Source organism: Pseudorasbora parva, chromosome 3 (assembly GCF_024679245.1).
Source record: "Pseudorasbora parva isolate DD20220531a chromosome 3, ASM2467924v1, whole genome shotgun sequence".
NCBI lineage: Eukaryota > Metazoa > Chordata > Actinopteri > Cypriniformes > Gobionidae > Pseudorasbora > Pseudorasbora parva.
This window is the reverse complement of record NC_090174.1, coordinates 29,480,422-29,504,657: the sequence shown is the minus strand read 5'-3', so window position 1 is coordinate 29,504,657 and position 24,236 is coordinate 29,480,422. Positions and strand designations below refer to the sequence as shown.

The 24,236-nt window shown below is 39.2% G+C and overlaps 3 protein-coding genes across 4 annotated transcripts in view; 2 read left to right on the top strand and 1 right to left on the bottom strand.

The window, feature by feature from the left end:
* Positions 1 to 13,337, top strand: part of pigl (phosphatidylinositol glycan anchor biosynthesis, class L) — a 32,655-nt gene extending 19,318 nt beyond the window's left edge. Inside the window, exons 3-8 of one of the 2 annotated variants that reach the window (XM_067438343.1) lie at positions 1,889 to 1,979; positions 6,162 to 6,229; positions 8,525 to 8,556; positions 11,347 to 11,480; positions 12,039 to 12,171; positions 12,360 to 13,337. In XM_067438343.1, the coding sequence (XP_067294444.1) occupies positions 1,889 to 1,979; positions 6,162 to 6,229; positions 8,525 to 8,556; positions 11,347 to 11,480; positions 12,039 to 12,167 (454 nt within the window). In that variant the 3' untranslated portion in view covers positions 12,168 to 12,171; positions 12,360 to 13,337. Of the gene's footprint in view, positions 1 to 1,888; positions 1,980 to 6,161; positions 6,230 to 8,524; positions 8,557 to 11,346; positions 11,481 to 12,038 lie in introns of both variants that reach the window. The other variant, XM_067438342.1, reaches the window with a different exon arrangement.
* Positions 13,338 to 13,952: 615 nt separating this feature from the next.
* Positions 13,953 to 17,180, bottom strand: cenpv (centromere protein V). The gene is made up of 5 exons (XM_067440092.1): positions 16,974 to 17,180; positions 16,634 to 16,732; positions 14,811 to 14,880; positions 14,613 to 14,727; positions 13,953 to 14,464 (listed from the first exon to the last, which is right to left on the bottom strand). The coding sequence occupies exons 1-5, from the start codon at positions 16,997 to 16,999 to the stop codon at positions 14,328 to 14,330; spliced, it is 447 nt and encodes a 148-aa protein (XP_067296193.1). The 5' UTR covers positions 17,000 to 17,180; the 3' UTR covers positions 13,953 to 14,327.
* A 2,321-nt stretch (positions 17,181 to 19,501) lies between these two features.
* On the top strand, positions 19,502 to 24,180 carry ubb (ubiquitin B). The gene is made up of 2 exons (XM_067438340.1): positions 19,502 to 19,654; positions 21,272 to 24,180. Exon 2 carries the CDS (start codon positions 21,272 to 21,274, stop codon positions 24,008 to 24,010), a length of 2,739 nt encoding a protein of 912 aa, XP_067294441.1. The 5' UTR covers positions 19,502 to 19,654; the 3' UTR covers positions 24,011 to 24,180.
* Positions 24,181 to 24,236: the final 56 nt, after the last annotated feature.

The following is a 24,236-nucleotide window of genomic DNA, read 5'->3' as shown; positions in this document are numbered from 1 at the left end:
TTTGCCCAGCAATATCCAATATCTGGCTACTGAATCAGTGTAGCTACAGAGTCCTCCAGCATTTTTTGTTTGCCCTCCTGCCTGTCAGAATTCATGTATACACATTTTCACCTTTGAAATGTTTCTCTGGCTTTGTTTTTTAAAAGCATGTTTTAAACTATTATATATACATATTCAGTGAGGAAAATAAGTATTTGAACACCCTGCTATTTTGCAAGTTCTCCCACTTGGAAATCATGGTCTGAAATTGTCATCATAGGTGCATGTCCACTGTGAGAGACATAATCTAAAAATTAAAAAAAATCCAGAAATCATAATATGATTTTTTTAAACTATTTATTTGTATGATACAGCTGCAAATAAGTATTTGAACACCTGTCTATCAGCTAGAATTCTGACCCTCAAAGACCTGTTAGTCTTGCCACCTTTCTCCTGCATCATACACTATGTATTGCATTGCAGTATTGGATTGCCATTTCCAGTTTGCATAAAATGTATATGTGACGCTGCCTTAAAATTGTCTTAGGCAGTCCTTTTAAACAGCCTTCACATCTCAAGCACACCTACGATGACTTAAAATACTGCCTATGTAGGCAGCCTACTATCTTTTGAAGTTTCTGTCTCTCAATCCTTACCCTACAGCCAGCTCACTCAACTGTTCTCTTTATATTTCTTTTCGCTGTTCTAATATTTGATGTTTGATAAGGTGTCTAGGAGTAAAACATGGCAAGAAAAAACAACAACATGCACTTCAGTGATTGTCCGCAGTGGGCGGAGCTTCTTCTTACCCCAATACATTACACAGCAGCTATGTGAGGTGTTCAAGTGAAAGGGAAAGTTGTGTGTGTGAGAGAGAGAGAACTAAAAGAAAGTGAGAGATTGATGCATGGCCCTTGTTTTCCCTGAGCTGTAGTTACAGATGAATGAGAGGGAAAAGCCTGGGTGACCTTTGATCCCAGACTTCAGAGAGGACTGTTGGATGCGTTCAAGCTGAGCGGTAGTGAGACTGTGGCAGTAAATCAGATAGAGAGACTCTCGCTCACCACTGTAGCCCTTGGGCCAAAACCTGCCCTTCCAGGACCTCACTGTTTTGTTGCAGCTGTGTGTATGTTGGCACATAGAGGCTTTTTGCTCAGTCCAAAGCAAACTTACACATAGAACATTGACAGTGCATTATATACAAACCTCTTCCATCATATGTGTCTTTAGTATTGTATATAATGCAACTCATTACTTGTGCTTGCTAAGTCAAGAGTCATTACTATTGCTCAGAATTAATCTTGGTTTGTAATTCGTCTTGCACTATATGTGCCACAGATGGCATATTTATCAGTATGGATGATACCTTATAATGATGTGGCATTGGAGAGAGGTGTTTAATTACTTAACTTTAGTGATTAGATTTTTCCAGACTATAAAATGCATGGGGGGAAAACACTGATGTGGCCCATGAAACAATAAAAAGGTAATCATGACTTTGTCCCAATATTACTTTATTTTAATTCAGTGCAACCCTTTATCTAACAACTGCAAATGTGACTTTATTAAAAAAAAAATCACTCAATTATTATTTTATTTTATTTTTAACTTTGTGACAGAAATTGACTTCCATAGGGCCCGAGCCCTAACTAGAAACCAAAATTTTACAGACGTGCGGGTGGGCTCTTCTAATTTGGCCCAGGAAATCCTCCCCCACCAATGACCTAGCAACCACATAGCAACTCACTTTGAACCACTCTCAACAGTTTAACAACCTTACATTAATGCACATGCAACCACTCACAAGCATTATTGTAAAAATCTAGTTGGCTACAGGGCATGTCTTATTTTTCTTTCTTTAATAAAAATTTCTATATGACACTTTTATGTTTTTCTCTTGTTCATGCAGAGAGCTTCCAGATGACCCTGCGATCCAGTGGAGCACTGCACTCGTCTCCTCTCTGATCCTCAGACACACCCAAACCTACGGCATCAGTCTGGTAGGAAACTACTAGAATATCCATTCAGGACCATCTCATCCAGAAGACTGGAGTTTATTTGTATGAAGTAAACCTTGGCAGGTTGGGAGAGCTCTTAGAGTGTGAAATGACAGTGGGTACTGTCTTGAAGATAAGACCAGTGAGAGGCCTTTAAATCTATGAAAGAGTTGAGTGCACTAAAGAAATTCCCAGGAAAACAGGAAACAAGTGTGTGCTTTTTTGCAGAATGATCCCAAGGGATATCTAAAATGTTTGTTTTGGTCATTATTAATAATGCATTGAGAGAACGAACGGCCACAAAAGAGACTGATGGTAAGGGAACACAAGGTTTCAGATAAACTTTAGGGCAAGCTAAAAGATAAATATATGATAAATAAAAATACAAAAATCAACAAGAAAGATGGGAAATTAGTGTTCTACTTGCTTTTGGTCATATTTTTAGACCACTCCAAATAATAGTGTTGAAATAAGGTATTTATTTCAGAATAAAACACTGATCCTAGACTGGATGGAGGCTTAAAATTGTCATGTCAGATCTTCATAATAGTCCAAATACATGGGCTGGGTCCCACTAGGGGGCCTCAGCATTCTTCCAAGGGGACTGCAGGATGACTTAAAAAATTATTGATGAATAATATTTTGTATTATATTAATTATACCAGTGGTGGGAGGCTTTCAAATCAAAGAGACTGAGGGATATATGCTGCAGAGGTTTTCTGAGATTCCAGCTTTTTACTGTGCTTATCTGATCGCTTGAGTCTTTCTCATGAGGTTGCTTTGAGTGAGACCATATCAGCAAGATTAATTCACTCAGACGAGCTTTTCATTGGCCCCTCGTATTTAGCCCTAATTACACATGCTGTAATATCCTATAATACCGCTGAAGCAGACACATGTGGTTCCCCAGGGTCACTTCTGGCAAGCCAAAGCAGATATCTATCAGCCTGCACTAAGGACTTCCAGAAAAGATCCCAAAAAAAACTGAAATCAAGATTAGAACAAACATTTTTCCCTCTTTCACCTCCTCTCTTTTTATCACGTGTACTGTTTAATGTTTTCTTTGTCCTTCACTCTCCCTCTTTCTCAGCCCACATGCCATGAAATTCCCAAAAGAAAGCCAAGCACAGAGGACTTGCATAAACAAGTCAGAAAACAAAACAGTGTTCTTGCAACATGACTTGGTTTACTTCCATCGCCTATCATCCATAAGTATACATACAAAACAGCAGCCGGTATCCTTCCTACCAGACTGCCAACTGCAGCAACACTCCAGTCAGACTTAAAACCGCACACTCACTCACTAATACAGGCTGCTGAATCCAGTGGATCTGCACATGGTTCTGCTGCACCCTTAATTTCATGTTTAATTTAAGTCGAAGAGGCTGTGGGGATGGAAATACTGATGTTGAACTATAACATTACACTTAAATTTGATTTTGGCTTTCAAACGTGTGGGGAAAGAGTGGTGGCCATCTTACCGCTCTCTCACAAGGAGCAGGGGATTGTGGGTAGGACACTTTTACACAAATAGACTCCTCTGGTTTAAACAGATGTGCATTACTGCTGTGCGTACCAGGCTCTGACTTTAAGAGGTTCAAGAGATATCTTTGACTCCTTAGGTTTTACATAATGAATGCGTATGCACTGTGCAGACATGTTTATCTTTTCAACGTTCATCTCACAGGCAAATATCAATAAATGTGTAGACTTTGTAGTTCATTTTCAGTTATTTATTAAAAAAAGGTTGTGTAAATTCTTTCATCCAGTTAAAATCATGCTAGCCCAATTTTTGCTGGTTGATAACTAGCATGTACACACATTAATGAGTCTGTAATTGGCCTTACTGTTCTGCACATGTTTTAAAAACATAGGTGACATGCGATGGGTGTTTAATACTTCAAACATTTCATTTTACATTGTGTCTTGTACACTGAACAGACAGACCATTTTAAAAATTGTAGCTGGACTATTACCATGCATGTAAACATATAATTCTGTCTCTCGGCTGTTCACAGCTTTTAGAGTTTCTTCTCTGTCTCACCCATGCCGATAGTTTCTTCTGAGAGCTGACTCACTCGCCTCATTGTGTTTGGCAACACTCTGCATACCTGCCACAATCTATTATTTTGTTAACCATATTTTCCTCCACCCTTGGCACTCAAGCTCAAGCTACAGTGCATCCAGAAGATATCCACAACACTTCACTTTTTCCACATTTTGTTATGTTAAAGCCTTATTCCAAAATTGATTAAATTAAATATTTTTTTCCTCAATTCTACAAACAAAACACCAGAATGACAACGTCAAAGAAGTTTGTTTGAAATATTTGCAAATGTATTAAAAAATCAACAACAAAAAATCATAAGTATTCACAGCCTTTACCATGGCACTCAAAATTGAGATTAGGTGCTCCTGTTTCCACTGATCATCCTTGAATTAGTTCTACAACTTGACTGGATTCCACCTGTGGTAATTTCATTTCATTGGACATGATTTGGAAAGGCACACACCTGTCTATATAAGGTCCCACAGATAACAGAGCATGTCAGAGCACAAACCAAGCAATGAAGTCCAAGGAAATGTCTGTGGACCTCAAGACACAGATCTGGGGAAGGGTACAGAAAAGTTTCTGCAGCATTGAAGGTCCCAATGAGCACAGTGGCCTCGATCATCTGTAAATAGAAGAAGTTTGGAACCACCAGGACTCTTCCTAGAGCTGTCCATCTGGCCAAACTGAGCGATTGAGGGAGAAGGGCTTTAGTCAGGGAGGTGACCAAGAACTTGATGGTCTTTCTAATAGAGCTCCAGCATTTCTCTGTGGAGAGAGGAAAACCTTCCAGAAGAACAAACATCTTTGCAGCTCTCCACCATTCAGGCCTGTATGGAAGAGTGGCCTAACCACACATGTGAGCCCATCTGGAGTTTGCCAAAAGGCACCTGAAAGACTATCAGATCATGAGAAACAAAATGATCTGGTCTGATAAAACAAAGATTGAACTCTTTGGATTGAATGGCAAGTGTCATGTCTGGAGGAAACCAGGCAACGCTCATCACCTGGCCAATACCATCCCTACAGTAAAGTACGGTGGTGGCAGCAGAAACTGCCCAAAAATAGGTGAGCCAAATTTGAGCATCATACTCAAACCGACTCAAGGCTGTAATTGGTGCCAAAAGGGCTTCAATAAACTATTGAGCAAAGGCTGTGAAATTTTATGTGATTTTTTTGTTGTTGTTGTTTGTCCATTTTTATTTTTAATACATTTGCTAAGATTTTAAACAAACTTATTTTACATTGTCATTATGGGGGTTTGTTTGTATAATTGAGGAAAAAAATAATGAATTCAATCCATTTTGGAATAAGGCTGTAACATAACAAAATGTGGAAAAAGTGAAGCGCTGTGTATACTTTCCGGATGAACTGTATGCACAGCAGCTGCTTGGAAAGCACCCATTCCCAAAGACAGAATCCCTCGTCTGGTGACACAGCAGACGATGCACGGATAGAAGTCTTTCCACATAGTTCTGGCAACAACTCCCACCAAGTCCACTGCTGAGTCTTCAAATTACTGCTTTTCTTTGGCTTGTGTTTCATCTATTTTCAAGTTCTTTTCTTTTGCTTGTTTTTTCATCTTGTGTTCACCTTTTCACCCTGTTCTTCAGTGGGAAGAAAGAATGCAGATGGGGGAAAAAAGTTTAAGTTCTTGCGTACTAGATTCTGTTGTGGGATGCAACAGAAAAGTTCCACCTAGTTTTTCCACCAAAAAGTAGAATGTGCACAGGATTAGCATAACTTAACTTGAAATATAAATTTAATTACCATTGGTGATGTATAGTAATGGTTAGAGTTGGTTAAAAAGTGTTTCATGGTTTTTAAAGTCTCTTATGCAAACCAAGGCTGCATTTATTTGAGCATAAATATAGTGAAAACAGTAATGGTGTGAAATATTATTACAATTTAAAATAAGTGTTTTCTGTTTGAATATATTTTAAAATGTAATTTATTGCATACGTATTCAAGCATATGCGTAATGGCTATAATCATAACTATTATGACTTGTAAATGTTTTTTCTCAGCCACTATTTAGCAGAATTTATTAATCACTATCTTCTTGGTTAAAAGACTCGTGTTGTGTGCATAACAGTACATTTTTCATTTTCTGATTTATTTCTGTGTTTCTGCAGGTGCTGACATTTGATGGCAGAGGTGTGAGTGGACATGCCAATCATATTGCCATCTATAAGACCCTCAGGTACTCTTGTGCTGATTTCCTAATGCAAGATTTAACTTCACAACAACAGGATGTTAGCAGTTACTGAAAAGTAGATTTGCACAAGTTAAAAAAATAAATAGTCACATTGTTCTCATTTCTGGAAAAAATAAATAAAGCAACAGTTACAATAGCCAAGGCAAGAATAGAGACTTTCTAAAGTTTGGCCAGCTATTTGATGTGTCTTGTTACAATTTTGAAAAGGAAACAGCCTAATGTTGCTTATTTAACATTACCTGAATTGTTCCTAGTGGGTCCAGATGAAATAGGAAAGAGCTCCATTCATCACAACTATTTTCAACACTGATGGGAATAATAAAAACACCAAAATCTGAGAATCACGTGACACTGAAGACTGGAGTAAATTCAGCTTTGCAATCAATCAATGTATTCAAATAGCTTTTTTATTGTAATAATATTTCACAATATTGTATTCCTGCCAAATATTCACTCAGCTATATCTAGATATCATACCATTACTACACAAATAATTGTGCACATTACATGCATTCCAGCAAAGCAAAACACTGAATCAGTTCAGAAGGAGAGGAAAACCAGATCCTCTGTCTTAGATCAGACAGCTTGTTTTTCAAGTTGCAACAATTCACTGCAGGACTTTGCCCGATGCCTTCAAACACTGTATGAATCCTAATCCTGTCTTCTACACAAGGGCATCAACCCTTAAATCATTAATAGGGGTGATCAAAACAACAGGAGATAAAGTTTTCTGCAGGAGTGAGGCAATGACTTACTTAAAGGGTTGCAGTAAAACAGTCAGAACAATCCACATTTAGGTATTGAGCAATATTTAGTTATAAAAGACCAAGCCAATCTTACTGACATTTGTCTCTTCTGTGCTGTTGTAGATTAAATTATTTGTGTGCGTGTGTATGTCTGTTCATGTTTTTTTATCCCGGTGGGGAATTCAACCTGAATGCACACAGACTCATGGGGACTCTGCAGGGACTTGATTTGAGGTCCCCATGAGGAAACAAGCTTAAATCATATGGAAGGGCTTTTTTTAGTGTAAAAATTCAGAAAGTTTTGTGTGACAGGTAGGTTAATGTAAGGGGATAGAATATATAGCATATAAAAACCAAAAAACCATTACGTCTATGGAATCTCTACAAAGATAGCAAACCGTGTGTGTGTGTGAGTGTGAGTGTGAGTGTGTGTGTGTGTGTGTGTGTGTGTGTGTGTGTGTGTGTGTGTGTGTGTGTGTGTGTGTGTGTGTGTGTGTGTGTGTGTGTGTGTGTGAGAGAGAGAGAGAGAGAGAGAGAGAGAGAGAGAGAGAGAGAGAGAGAGAGAGAGAGAGAGAGAGAGAGAGAGAGAGAGAGAGAGAGAGAGAGAGAGAGAGAGAGAGAGAGAGAGAGAAGCTGTGAAATTGGCGCTGAGACTGGGTCATCTCGGGCTGAGCTCCGGGGCCAACACAGGTGCTGTGACTGGGAGAGCCAGGCAATGACAGACAGTTCCAAGAACTGCATATGGACTTAGAGCTCACTCTAATCTGAGAAAAACCAAGACCTCAGGAAGTGTGTGTGTCCTTAACACACACACACACAGTGTAATAAGAGAGAAAGAGAGACACTTAAGAAGACTGCAGATAAATACATTTGTAATTTAATTTATTGCTGTGGTGGCAAAGCTGAATTTTCAGCATCATTACTCCAGTCTTCAGTGTCACATGACCCTTCAGAAATCATTCTAATATGATGATTTACTGCTCAAGAAACATGTCTTATCAATGTTGAAACTGTTGTGCTGCTTTTACTTTTTTTCTACACTTAAATAGAATAAGTGATTTACGATATAGGTGTGCTGAGTGAAGAGTGCATTTGTAATGGCAGGAAAAAAAACTATTTACCGGAAAGTTTCAAGCGGAGGTCTGGGAATGTGAACCCACAGAAAATGTGATTAGCAAAATATTTTCATTTTGTTTTGGAATAATATTTATTGTGAAAAGTACTTTACAGTTTAAAGTAAATATGTGGTTCTTATTTATGTCTAAAAACAAATACATGGATACACTAAATAAAAATGATATTCTTTATGAGCATGAAACTGATTTGAACCCCAGAGAACAAAAAAAAAAAAATCTTAAAATTCTATGTATAGACAAGATAAGCGTTTATTAAATATTTATTTTCTGAAATTAAGTCTGCTTATCAGGTTGTTTTATGTTTTAATGCTCATTAAGAATATGTTTTTGGAGCATTTGAGTTTGGTGTGTTACATTAATCATATTTTCTTTTTTCTTTTTAATATCTTTGGCAACAGTCATCTAGCTTCTGCTGGACGACTACCTGAAGGTAAGTCTCATTATATTATAGTTAAATAATATATTTAGCATAATATAATGTTTAAAATTATTTTCATTATTCATCATCCTGCCCACGTTGGGAGTGCTGATGATGTTTTCTAGGCAAAGTACACCACCTACTGGTACACTCTATTAAGTGCACTCAGGAAAACATTCCCAGTATACTTGCATAAACAGTTTCCCAGGCAGGACCAATCCTTTCTTACACCCAAGTGGAGAAATTACTGATATCATAGTTCTGCTGTGTCAACATTTTGTCAGAAAGCAAAGAACAAAAAGGATGAAAGACATCTGATCGATTAGACTAGACTAGAGCAAAACTGATGGAAATAAAATGGTCAGTTCACAACTCAGACCACTAGGGGTCGATATGCTGTCACATGAAGATGTCTTCTGTTCATGTTTCTGGCCTCGGTAGGCTAGTGATTAAAATATTTGACATCAGTGGTCAGGGTTCTGACTGCTTTATGAACTGACACATGTGCTTTATTATATTTATCCTAAATTTCCAGCTGAATTTCTTTTTCAGTGAATGTCCACTCATAATGAGGACAGGTTAGTCCTGTTAATCCGGTGTTTCCCATCTGTTTCTGGATAAGTCGTATTTATGTAACAGATCCTCAGTGAACCTCGAGCCCCCAGTGTTTAATCAGTAGACAACACCATTGAATCAGCTTATTGTGACAAAAATCTCTATAAAATGTTTAAATCCTCATTCCATAATATTAATCTGTAACTGTAAAAGCCTAGAGTCCAAAAGGTGTGGAAAACCAGTACTTAGCTTAAAGGGGTGGTAAAACACATTCTTTCGAAGGCCTGATTGTGTTTGTGGGGTGCATTGTAACGTGTGTTCATACTTCCTTTTTAAACAATTGCATTATTTTTCATATATTTTGCCTTTATTCTACACTGCTCTGTCCCTCCTTGTCCAAACGGTCTGATGGTTTCCTGGTTCTATGAAGCCGGTCCCTCAAAAATATAGCCTGACAAGTCAGACCCACATCAAGATGTTTGGTCTGGAAACTCACCATTGACAGGTATCAATCCGTGGGGCAGGATAAACGGTTGTCTTTCAAACTCACTCTGCACGCGATAGGATAGCGCTACAACCAACCAGAGCAACGAAGGTGAAGCAGAACTAGTTGAAGCTAGTAAACATGTGAAGATTAAACTTTTACCGTATCCGGTCGGCAAAACTCAGAACACATCTTTCCTTTTTAAGAATGCCTTCAGTGCCGTTCTTTGTTCTTTTCTCAGAGAAAAGCTTAACCTCAAGTCTTCCAGAGTCGCGGTCAAAGCTGATTCAAAAGACCGCCGTTCGCCAGCTTATGTATTTACTAGAAGCACGCAAGCGCAACTCTGCCGCCATTATGTTAAGCCCTGCCCACCAACTCTATACACGATGTGATTGGCCCGACCAGAGTTTGGTTTTTACAGCTCAGACGTGTATTGAGAATTGCTAGACGACTCTCGCTGCACATTAGATTTGCTGCCGCTAGGGTGCATCTAGATTTCTAGGCTATCAAAAATACGCAATGGGCTCAGATTGGTTCGCTGGCCCGGCTGTGTTGTGATTGGCTAACCGCCTAGCACACTCCAGCCTACTCTTCTCCACAGCAATAAAAAATGGCCTCGCCCCCCCTTATTTAATATTCTCGAAGAAGGGGTTTATGTAAATATTGAACCCGCTGATGTCAGCTAGTCTGGAGAATACTTTAAATATTCAGATGACACAGCCATACTCGCTCTTCTCACGGGCAAGGACTCAGATTCCGCATACCACCAATCTGTTGCTCATTTTAGCCAATGGTGCATGGATAGTCATCTCCTCCTTAATATTACAAAAACCAAGGAGTTGAATATTGACACATGTCGGAATCTCGCCACCTCTCACTGCCCTATCTCCATTAATGGCCAGCCAGTGGAAATTGTCAACAGTTTCAGGTATCTAGGCATTATCATGGACAAGAAATTGAGTTTTGATTAACACGTCACAGACATTCAGAAACGCTGCCAACAAAGACTATTTGTCGTACGTAAACTAAGATCTCTTTCAGTTAAACCACATCTTTTGCTTCTCCTTTATCGAAGTATCATTGAATCTATTCTTTTGTACTGTGCCGCTTGCTATTTCAACATGCTCTCTTTAACTAATAGAAATAAGCTACTTAAAATCACCAACACCTGTTCAAAAATAATCGGTTTGTCAACTCCCAATTTGACAGGTGTGATTAACACTGCTATCATTCGCAGAGCAAAAACTATTATACAAAATCCTAGTCACCCCCTCAATTCATGTTTCATCCTTCTTCCCTCAGGCCGGAGATACAGACAGCTACCCCATAAAAAATCACGCCTAGGGAAAAGTTTTGTACTTTCAGCAATAAGAGCACTGAACTTACATAGTGAATAATTCTCATATCTTATAGGTTTGTTGTTGATGCCTTCTGTGTATGCTTGTGTATTCTGTGAAGTATGTGTATGTTATGTGTGCTGGATGTTGCACCTGGTACAGTCTGTGGAAGCATATTTCCTCTCCTGAGGACAATAAAGTATAAATCTGAAATCTGGAGGAAAAGGCTGTAGTTCCCAACCGGCCGTTTGCTGTAGTCCTTAAAAAGTGATTTCTTTAAAAGCAAATATCTTCCTTTGCTTTAAACTTTGAGCGTTGTAACTTTGCAGATGTTGTTTATGCTCAAACAGCAACATTACAAAGTTAGAAAAGTGAAATCGTGTTTTACTACCCTTTTAACTTTTTTTAATTTGTCTGTTTATACAGGTTGTCAGATCTTCTCTCTCCACTCCATCAGCATCCTCAGAAAGTACCTATCAGTCTTAGAGCTGCCGGTCAGCTGGCTCCTCCCCTCTGATTTCTGCTGTGTCATTGGACAGAAGGAGTATAAACGTGCCAAGGTGTGCCATGAGTCAACAAAAAGTTTAAGCACTGATTAGACCTGATAAGCTCTAAACTAAAACTTTACACACCCTGGATCAGTTATGATCAGAAAGGATCGGTTATGCCTTCCAAACATTATGAGTCTCACGTGTTTCTCAGCTTTTACAGAACAGCAGTTTTCAGATTTCCAGACCAAAGACTGAATGGCAGGCCATGAATACAGAACATCCATAACAAAAAAAAGCTCCTTCTCAAAACAAAAACTGTGTTGCTGGCTAACACATTGGTACTTTGAACCTATACTTTAAGCATTAACTAATCCTGCCGAGAGGTCTCTGAATTACGCAGTTCCTCTGTCTGACTGCCAAAGCCTGAACTGGCTCCACCAGTCTGGCTCCTTACAGTAGCATGTTAAGCCCTCGTTGATCCGTCTGTCATCTTGGGTCAGGTCATCTACCTGGTTAATTATAATAGGTCATATTTAAAAAAAAGAAAAAGAAATCAGCAAATAGTAAAATTGAAGTCATTGCTCTGTGTTGCTGTTTGTTCATTTCTCTCTCCTCTCCCTTCCTCAGAAAGCCATGCTCTGTCATCGCTCTCAGCTGCTGTGGTTCCGCCGACTCTACATACTGTTCTCACGCTACATGTTCGTAAACACATTCCAGGCCATCATTGTGGATACAAAGAATGTGAAAATTTATTAGGTTAGATCAGAGGTCTTCAACCCTGCTCCTAGGGACCCACTGTCCTGCAAAATTTATTTCTAACCTGCTTCAGCACACCTGCCTGTGTATTTTCAACAAGTGATCCTGAAGAGCTTGATTAGCTTAAAACTTGTCTTCAATTGGGGTTGGAGCTAAACTCTGCAGGGCAGTGGGTCCCCAGGAGCAGGGTTAAAGACCTCTGGGTTAGATTGTCCTGGACACTGTTCCTGTCCATGTAGGACTAAAGTTATGCACTGAATTTTCTTAAAGTAAAAGTTTACTTCATGTTTCTTTTTTTTTTTATTTAACCACATTCCAAATATGCTGTCATTAAAATACTATATAGTGACAGCATATTTAAAAAGGTTCAGCCAGCATATTCAACCTGCCAATGCTAATGGAGAAATGCTGGCATAATGGACCTATGTACACTGTATCTCAAACGTTTTCTGGAGAGGTTTAGCCTAGATAAGATCTTTAATAGAGTAGCTGAATCCAAAGAGCAGATTGTGCAGGGAATGGAGAAAGCACAAGTTTATTCTGTATATTGTTTACATTTGCGGATACTGTTGTTATTGGCCTTATTGATGTAGAGTTGAAGCACTGTTCTAAACGGGTCAATACTGTACCAAATGTTCTAATTCTGTTTGTGTTCAAAACTGTATTTCTGAATTATTTTTAAGTGAACCTGTAATTCTAAATTTATTATGTTCCCCGTTTTGACTTTGATTTGGTTATGAATATATACATATAATTTGTTGAGCAACAACTATTTTTAATTTTAATAAAGTGAGAGGGGAGAAAAAAACAGCATGAAATGGTTTGGTGAATGTAGTTCTGTTTTTTAAAAAAAATAATGGTTTTAGTGCCTTTCCTTATATATGACAAGATCCTCAATACAAAGTTGGAGGACAATACAAATATCATTCCTCCTTTGGACTTTATTACAATCTTTATTACAATCTTAGGACTTTATTACAATCTTTATTACAATCTTAATAAAGTCCTTCTAAATGTCTAAAAGATTTCCATTCCGTTTCTCATTAAAATGTATCTTTTGATACATTTCTTAATGAAACGGGAACTTTGGTAGTACATACCAAAAATATCATCCCTTCACAATTATAAAATCCCTAGATATTACCTCTGGAATATAGGGGGAGGTCTAGAGACTGCGTTAATTTAAAATATATATATATATATATATATATATATATATATATATATATTTTTTTTTTAAGAAGACAAATGTTTATTGTAAATTTTTATATCTATAAAGCCGCATTTTGTCAACAATTAGGAGTAGTGTTCGCCTTTATAGCCTCAAAGCTAGTACACAAAAGCCACAAAACCCCAAATTTGATTTCATGTCCCTGGTTTCACAAACAAGACTTAAACTAGGCCCAGACTAAAATGCATGTTTGAGTCATTTTAACTGAAAGAATCTTGCACTGATATATTTTAATATGATTAGTGCTTAATGTCAGTGCCATTGTTTGTCTCAAGATGCACACCAGTAATGTTTTTTGTTTAGGGCACATTTATAAAAGTTACTTAAATGTCCCAATTGAACTAAGGCCTAATCCTATCTTAGTCTTAACCCTATCTGTGAAACCAGGCATGGTGTCTAGTACATTGATAAACATGTCTTAAGAAAGAGGTGAGTGCACTCTAATGCATTTACACAACAATCTACTAAAAACAGAAAGTTTTTTCCTTTGCATTTTTGAGAAGTTTTGCATACAGACAACAACGTTGTCAAAACAATAGCCATTCACACAGATATGACAAAAACGCTGTATTATGCATGCCAGGTCAGTAGTTTGCAATGTCACTGTTGTTTCGGCTGTCAAGTACTTGCCCTTTTCCTATGGACTGAACACGTTATACGTATGCTCATGGTAAATTATGTCATGCTCATGACATCACAGCTTTCACAAAATTGCGTTTTGTTGTTTACATGGGAACGAAATAGTTGTTTCCAAAAATGTTTTATTTTCAGGCCCCCAAAGTGCCATTGTCATGGGGATGACAGGCCAAAACAAAAAGTTTTCAATTTTTTTGTTGAAAATGGTGTCGTTAAGTCCAATCCTTAAGTCTTCTTGGTTGAGGATGCATTCTGAAAGTCAAACTATTCAAAAGGCCATAGGAAACCGTCAATTATGTCTCCAGTGTTGGTTTTGACATATTTTTAATAGTCTGATGCTTCTGCATACTTTCCTCCCAGTTTTGCCCACAGAAATCCTCTACAGTCACACTTCTCACTGTTCCAGGGTCCAAACAATGAGGTGCCACACCTGTAAAGTCATGGCAAAATACATGTAAAAAAAAATAAAAAAATGAAATGAAATGCTCCATAATTCAATACAAAGGAAGCTATAGTAGTTTATCTATAACATGCGGTAAATATGGCCTGTAAAAATAAAAACGCAATAATCAACTCACCAAATCCATCAGGGTTGGAACGTGGAGTGTAGAAACTCTGGATGCCGCACGTTTTGCAGAATGTGTGCTTAGCCATATGTGTGTTAAATGTGTATGTGGTCATGTTGTCTAATCCCTATGAAACATTATTATTGTATAATTAAACATTATATGCATACTGCTCAACCAGATCCTGTGCACATGCTTCAAAATACATACCTGCAGCAAGGTGAACTGGGATTTTGGCACAATAAAGTGACGATTCTGTTTCTTTGTACAAATACTGCAACTGAGACACAACAGAAATCAAGACCATCAGTAGGAGGTTTACACAATGACTTTAAAAGCTGACACCATCTTTCTTCATTTTTCTCAAGCTAGCATTTATTATATATTTCAACAAACCGTATAAATTAAAAAACCAATGTATATAAACCACTGCATGCTTGAATGAACCAAACTAAAATAAACAATATGTACTTCAACAAACCAAAATACACTTTAGCAAACCGATGTATCTAAACCAGGGTTCCTCAAATCCAGCCCTGCAGAGTTTAGCTTAACCTATGTTTGAATTTACTTACTCTCAATCAAGTATGGTTTTAAAAATTATTCCTTTGATCAAGTATATAATTGTTTGTATTTATTGGTTTGATCAAGTACTATTGCTTTAGATCCTAAAACAATATATACTTGATCAAACCAATATAACTGAACAAGCCAATGCTTGATCAAACCAATATACGGTACAAACCATGATATAATTTGATACTTGATCAAACCAATGTATCTACCAATGCATTCTTGAAATATATATATTTCAAGAATGCATTGGTAGATACATTGGTTTGATCAAGTATCAAATTATATCATCATATATCACAGGGCTGCGAGAACAAAATGACATCATTTTGTTCTCGCAGCCCTGGTTTGGGAGTTCTCGCAGCTTCTCGACACATCGCCTGAGCAGAACTTTTTTCTTGCGGGTGTCTGAGAACTATTATGTGATTGGTCATACATTTGAAGTGGGCGTGGTTTATGCTGAGAAACAGATGATCGGCGCCTGCTTTTCTCAAGAACTATGGAATGTACTGGCCAGAACAAACTTTGTTCTTGTTTTTGCCACCTCGAGAAACAAAGAAATGTCTTTGTTCTTGCAGAGTATGTTCCAAGCTTAAGTTTAGTTCTGTAGGCTACACAATCAGGAGGAAGACTGCTGACTTGACAACTTTCAAAAAGATGGACACCTTGCACAAGGAGGGCACAATGACACAAAAGGTCATTGCAAAAGAGGCTGGCTGTTCACAGAGCTCTGTGTCTAAGAACTTTAATAGATAGGCAAAGGGAATGAAAATATGTGGTAGAAAAAGTGTATAAGCAATGGGGATAACCGCACCCTGGAGAGGATTGTGAAATAAAACCCATTTAAAAAATGTGAAAGAGTGGACTGCAGCTGGAGTCAGTGCTTCAAGTGGGACGCACAGACATATGCACAGACATATGCAAGACATGGGTTTCAGCTGTCACATTCCTTGTGTCAAGCCACTCTTGAACAACAGACCGCATCAGAAGCATCTCGTTTGGGCTAAAGACAAAAAGGACTGCTGAGTGGTCCAAAGTTTTAATGAATATAGGCTAATATACAAGTTGTACTTTTTGAATGGAATTAGTAAAATGAATCAACTTTATGATATTCGAATTATATGACCAGTACGTACCTGTATAGTCTAACGTGTGTGTGTGCGCGCGCGGGTGTGTTAAACCCTGATTCAATCCATTTTCACACAATATCTTAATGTACAATTCCATAAATAAAAATGATAATCATATAACAACATTGTCACATCACTTTGACTTTTTGCTATAAGTGAAATACACAATAATCTTTGTCGACAAAGATTTAGGTATTTTCCGTATGTAAAATGGCCTCGATAACATTCTAACTGCTGAATTTCGGTCGCTTGTTCTGTTCAGAAACTACGTGAGCACACAATCACACGATTAGACCAGCGGATGATACCAACTGATTGAATTGCTCTTACTTGCAATTGAACACGTGTAAATCTGGAGCGCTCCACACCTCATAACGCACCGCTCCGCAGTGGCAACCCCCCGTGTGTTTCACAAGACCATCGCGCTCCCTGGAAACAACAGATTATTTACATTAGAAGACAATCTGTGCCTTTTGGCTCGTGTGTTTATCAATGTAGGCTATATAATCACCTGACTTGTCACGTTTTTTAAGGGACTGATTTAGGGTGTATGCAGCTACAAACACCCGTGGATGTTATGTGTTAAGATGTCCTTTTTCGATCACAGTTTTGGTCCACAGCACGGTGAATGTCTGCATTAAGCAGCGACAGTAAAGCTTACATAACCTACCTTTCATCTTTAGTTACGCACGCCATTCGTGTTGTAGCACCTTCAACTTTATATATGCTAAAGGTGTTGTTGGTCGTCTTTAACCTAACCGGTTTAAACTGTTAGTCATGCTCTCATGTTTAACATTCTACATTCTGTTGATAACCATCGCCCCTGTTTGCAAAACACACTGTTGACTGTCACATGCTTCAGCCAGCTGCTTTTGCCCTGGGCGTCATCTGGTTCCACCCGTTCGACTGTTGCTAGAGCCTAAAGACCAGGATAATATCAGAGAGCAGAAAGAAAAACATGTTTTCTTCTAAATGAGCTGAATTGTAGTAGGCTATATGAACAAATAATATATACAGATAGCCTATATAACATGGCAGTTTTTTGGGGGACAGTGTTAAATTAACAATTGGAGTCTTGACACATAGCTATAAATGCATAGGCTATATTAACTTTTTCAAACGACATTGTGGTAAAACTTTTAAACAGGCCAGTTATATGATCGTAACTTTTTCCTTAATATTCTGCATTTTTTTGTTTGACTTTTATTTAACCAAAATAATCTCACTGACATTAAAATATCTTTGTCCAGTGGACTCTTTCAGTGTCCTGGCATGTCTGACGATGATGCAGATCAAGTGATATTTCGCTTGAGTCACACACACACACACACACACACACACATACACACACACACACACACACACACACACACACACACACACACACACACACACACACACACACACACACACACACACACACACACACACACACACAGTTCAAGAAGATACACGTGATCTTGAACTGCCTGTACAAAAAAATCGTTTCAGTCTGGTGATGTGGCAGCTCACGTGATGTGTATCTGGGCAATAATAACCAGGAAATTTCTAGTGAATTTCAACATATTTATGCGATAAAGCTATTTCCCGTAATAGTAATTACAAACAATTTCTTTGTAAGTTGTTCAATGTAGGCCTATTTTTGCTGTTAACAACTGACTGAAAGCGAAAGCACTACAAATTACATTTTCACTTTAGGAGAGCAGTGGTCTAAAAGAAGAATCTTTAATTTATAACATGAACATAAATGCTGACCAGCCTGTGATATTATTAGAGCACTTTTAAATGCCAAGTCTTGTGGGGTTAACATAGACCCACAGCAGACAAGGCCATATCTATAAGTCTAAAAAGAAACTGATGATTATGACATGTTAAGAATCTTGTCCTGGTTGCCCTCTAAAACCCTCAGACAGTGATTATTTTACCACATAGGCTATTTATTGTTAATTTCATGATCAGGAGTGAAATAAGTTTAAAAGTAACACCTCCCCCACAACTCAGTTTTCAAGAAAACTGGCTCTGTTGGGTGATCAGATAAACTTTTATCAGCTGTTCAAGGAAAATTGAACAGAGACCTGATTCCACAATGACACATTCAAGTGAATGACTGATGTCCAGATAAACAAGGCTCAAAGAGCAGTTTCACAATACCACCTGTTTTGAAGAGCAGGTCAATTAATGTTTACCTATCTTGGGTAACTATTATGGTACTATTTATTTTATTAGTGTTCCCACCAACAGCGCTGTAAGTGCTGTTAAAAAATAAACTGATTAATGACGGTAACAAGAACACCCCAGAAAAGCTGGTTCATCTCGTTTTTTAGCTTTGTTCATGCGTGCTTGTTTTCTACCATAGCAACACAAAGTCATATGGGAATTAACAGAAAGTTTGTTGTCCACCACAAAGTGTATAGTAGCCTAGCATATAGAATACAGAAGGTAAAACTTTGACAAAATCCCATTTATTTATTTATGTTTTTTTTTTTTTTGGCCACTGAGATCCTGCATTTAGGCAATTGTGAACAGTTGTGTTACTGTCTGTCTCATGGGGAGAAAATGACCTACTTTGTTGCAACAGATACTGTGGGCAATGAGGTCAACATGTTTCAAAGCAACGCCATCTGTGTCACAAGTTGTGTTCTATATTAAGTGCACTGGTTAACACAACTCTGTAAGCCTAGGCTAAAACACAAATAATGTACTTCATGGAAAAATTTTTTTTTTTTTTTTTTTTTTTGGTAAAGAAACCATGTTTTTGAGCAAACACTGTTTTAGTGGTAACAGCCTGTCATTTCCCTTGTCATAGTTTTTTTAATGTTAAAAGCACACAGAGCTGGTCTCATGTTGTAGTTTTTGACACAATTATTACCAAGACTGGTTTAAGAACATCAAGTACTCCAGAATATTCTATTTTTTTCTCTCACTGTATGACTGTTCTTTGCCTGGCCCAAATTTCAATAGCCTGCTTCACCAATAGCAAAGAGAACAAACAACGAAACCAGCCAATCACTGCCTCAAGAGTTCACCACAAGAACAGCCCATTCTCGCATGTTCTGGAGACTTCCTTTTGTGATACTGTATGATAATATTTATTTTAAAATACGGATACAAAACATGCCATTTCTACAAAAACATTGTCAGAAATCTTTAGTATAACGCATATTTAAATGTTTTAACAAATAAAGGTTTTGACTGCGGAAGGATCTGGTCATGTGACGTACCGTAAACGTCACGCCCCTGGGTTTGTATAAATACAGTATCATTCGCATTCAACGGCAGATTTCTAAGGAGAAGAGAACAGAACATACATATTTGCAGAAGCCGTGTCATAGTTAGCAAGCTTGTTAAAAGGTAAGAATAACCTTTTAGTTTAATTCATAACATTTAAAAGACTTTATTTATAAGTCTTAATGTTTCGTTATTCGTGTGGGTATTGTATTGATTTTCGGCGGTTGTTTTCTGGATTTCTAAACATTTTGACCTTCATTGTAATCTTCATAATGCGTTCGTCTACGTAATGATCGTTAAATCTTACGTTACCGACACTGATGTCTTATTCTTAATTGTGAAGTTCTTGTATTTATCTTTCGATTTGGTTAATTTTGTTAGATGTGTTTGTGCTGAATCATACTAGCCTATTCGGTGAACAAAGAACCCGGATGTTACTGTACAGCCGCCATGTTAGTGGCGATGGTGCGTTTTGCGCAGTATAACGTTAGTTCTTAAACAAAACATCATGTCTCGTAGTTTTGCCCCCGTACTAGTTGATTCCCTTTAAAAAAAATGTAATAAATGCTCAATACAACTATTGTCTAAGACAATTTCACACGTATAGTTTTTTACATTTCATGTTCTCTCAGGAAAATGTTTTCATAGAAAATAGTAGTGCTATAAAATGCTTTCCTTCCTTTTTGTTTTTTGGAAACATTCCTTTGAAAGAGACATCCCACTGAAATAAAAGTGTTTTGGTTAAGAATACTGTATTCCTATGTTTTGTCATTTAATTTGACAAATGCACTTTAGGTGAGGAAAAATGAATATGAACACTTTATATGAAAGTGCATTTGGAATTATTGTAAACCAGTTTTCTATTTAGAAAATTAGCCATGAAAGCCCTCTGGTCAAAATTTGAATGTGGTGAGCTGATGGTGACGACTTCGGAAATGGGAAGTGAAAATGTGAAGGCAGCATTAAGATGCAAAAACCTTTGTCTTTGAAACATTTCTTTTAAATTAGGATTTTTATCAGGCCTATGTTAGGATCACTTTTTAATGAAACTGAAACTGTTAGTCGGTTACTGAAATTCCTGATTTTCAAAAATGTCACTTTTCAATTATTTGGTATGACCAATTACAATCTTTTTTTTTTTTTTTTTACAACCACCTCTTAAGACAAGCCATAGTAAACCGCAAAATCACTGTCTGTATTGTATTCAGTTTGAAGTGCTCACAGAGGACCCAGGTGCGACTGGGACGTGCAGTCATTTCCTGATCCCACCATATCATTCCTGTCACTCTTCACGGTCTTTTATGAATAAAGGTCAAAGGCTTAAAACAGTCAAAAAAGATTTACACGGTATAATGAGACTGTCAGAACACTTAATTAGATAACAACATCAAACAGAAGACAAACAAATTAATACAATTACTACACTGATCAGAATAAAATAAAATACATTTTATATAGGCTAAATAATTTATCATGTATTGGTTCATTTATTTACCCTGGATTCATGCCATTGGTTGAAGTTGACAGAACTGCCTCCTAATTTTCTGATTGACTAATACAGATGCTTTACTTGTTAGACTTGTGTAGGAAATTGTGTGGTGTTCCAAAAAAAACCTTTCTGAAGCTTTAAGTAGAATGAGCAGCTCTGCCTTTATTTGGCATTAACCATGTACCTATATTTTTACATTGGTTTATGCATAGTTGCTAATCTTCTATTTTTTTTTTAAAATTTGTTTACAGATGCAGATCTTTGTGAAGACCCTTACTGGTAAGACCATCACCCTCGAGGTCGAGCCAAGTGACACCATTGAGAACGTAAAAGCAAAGATTCAGGACAAAGAAGGCATTCCCCCTGATCAGCAGAGGTTAATCTTTGCTGGCAAACAGCTGGAAGATGGACGCACACTGTCCGACTACAACATCCAGAAAGAGTCCACCTTGCATCTGGTGCTGCGTCTTAGGGGAGGCATGCAGATCTTCGTCAAGACCTTGACAGGCAAGACCATCACCCTCGAGGTTGAGCCAAGTGACACTATTGAGAACGTCAAAGCAAAGATCCAGGACAAAGAAGGAATTCCCCCTGACCAGCAGAGGTTGATCTTTGCTGGCAAACAGCTGGAAGATGGACGCACACTGTCCGACTACAACATCCAGAAAGAGTCCACCTTGCATCTGGTGCTGCGTCTCAGAGGAGGCATGCAGATCTTCGTCAAGACCTTGACAGGCAAGACCATCACCCTCGAGGTCGAGCCAAGTGACACTATTGAGAACGTCAAAGCAAAGATCCAGGACAAAGAAGGCATTCCCCCTGACCAGCAGAGGTTGATCTTTGCTGGCAAACAGCTGGAAGATGGACGCACACTGTCCGACTACAACATCCAGAAAGAGTCCACCTTGCATCTGGTGCTGCGTCTCAGGGGAGGCATGCAGATCTTCGTCAAGACCTTGACAGGCAAGACCATCACCCTCGAGGTCGAGCCAAGTGACACCATTGAGAACGTCAAAGCAAAGATCCAGGACAAAGAAGGCATTCCCCCTGACCAGCAGCGGTTGATCTTTGCTGGCAAACAGCTGGAAGACGGACGCACACTGTCCGACTACAACATCCAGAAAGAGTCCACCTTGCATCTGGTGCTGCGTCTCAGGGGAGGCATGCAGATCTTCGTCAAGACCTTGACAGGCAAGACCATCACCCTCGAGGTCGAGCCAAGTGACACCATTGAGAACGTCAAAGCAAAGATCCAGGACAAAGAAGGCATTCCCCCTGACCAGCAGCGGTTGATCTTTGCTGGCAAACAGCTGGAAGACGGACGCACACTGTCAGACTACAACATCCAGAAAGAGTCCACCTTGCATCTGGTGCTGCGTCTCAGGGGAGGCATGCAGATCTTCGTCAAGACCTTGACAGGCAAGACCATCACCCTCGAGGTCGAGCCGAGTGACACCATTGAGAACGTCAAAGCAAAGATCCAGGACAAAGAAGGCATTCCCCCTGACCAGCAGAGGTTGATCTTTGCTGGCAAACAGCTGGAAGATGGACGCACACTGTCCGACTACAACATCCAGAAAGAGTCCACCTTGCATCTGGTGCTGCGTCTCAGGGGAGGCATGCAGATCTTCGTCAAGACCTTGACAGGCAAGACCATCACCCTCGAGGTCGAGCCAAGTGACACCATTGAGAACGTCAAAGCAAAGATCCAGGACAAAGAAGGCATTCCCCCTGACCAGCAGCGGTTGATCTTTGCTGGCAAACAGCTGGAAGACGGACGCACACTGTCCGACTACAACATCCAGAAAGAGTCCACCTTGCATCTGGTGCTGCGTCTCAGGGGAGGCATGCAGATCTTCGTCAAGACCTTGACAGGCAAGACCATCACCCTCGAGGTCGAGCCAAGTGACACCATTGAGAACGTCAAAGCAAAGATCCAGGACAAAGAAGGCATTCCACCTGACCAGCAGAGGTTGATCTTTGCTGGCAAACAGCTGGAAGACGGACGCACACTGTCCGACTACAACATCCAGAAAGAGTCCACCTTGCATCTGGTCCTGCGTCTCAGGGGAGGCATGCAGATCTTCGTCAAGACCTTGACAGGCAAGACCATCACCCTCGAGGTCGAGCCAAGTGACACCATTGAGAACGTCAAAGCAAAGATCCAGGACAAAGAAGGCATTCCACCTGACCAGCAGAGGTTGATCTTTGCTGGCAAACAGCTGGAAGACGGACGCACACTGTCCGACTACAACATCCAGAAAGAGTCCACCTTGCATCTGGTCCTGCGTCTCAGGGGAGGCATGCAGATCTTCGTCAAGACCTTGACAGGCAAGACCATCACCCTCGAGGTCGAGCCAAGTGACACCATTGAGAACGTCAAAGCAAAGATCCAGGACAAAGAAGGCATTCCCCCTGACCAGCAGCGGTTGATCTTTGCTGGCAAACAGCTGGAAGACGGACGCACACTGTCAGACTACAACATCCAGAAAGAGTCCACCTTGCATCTGGTGCTGCGTCTCAGGGGAGGCATGCAGATCTTCGTCAAGACCTTGACAGGCAAGACCATCACCCTCGAGGTCGAGCCGAGTGACACCATTGAAAACGTCAAAGCAAAGATCCAGGACAAAGAAGGCATTCCCCCTGACCAGCAGAGGTTGATCTTTGCTGGCAAACAGCTGGAAGACGGACGCACACTGTCCGACTACAACATCCAGAAAGAGTCCACCTTGCATCTGGTGCTGCGTCTCAGGGGAGGCATGCAGATCTTCGTCAAGACCTTGACAGGCAAGACCATCACCCTCGAGGTCGAGCCAAGTGACACCATTGAAAACGTCAAAGCAAAGATCCAGGACAAAGAAGGCATTCCCCCTGACCAGCAGAGGTTGATCTTTGCTGGCAAACAGCTGGAAGATGGACGCACACTGTCCGACTACAACATCCAGAAAGAGTCCACCTTGCATCTGGTGCTGCGTCTCAGAGGAGGTTGAGATATTTAAACTGACAGTCTCATGGACATTTAAATCTTTCAGTATACCCATGCACTCACCACTTTTCTCCTCTCTTTTCCCCATACTTTAATTGAAACATTACATTTTATTAATGTTTTTTCCACTTTTTTTTTATCTTCAAAATGACAAAATAAAAGCATTGAACTGTATGACTGTGGATTGTTCTTGTTTGTTCATGACTAGTTATACAAGATCTTATATAAGT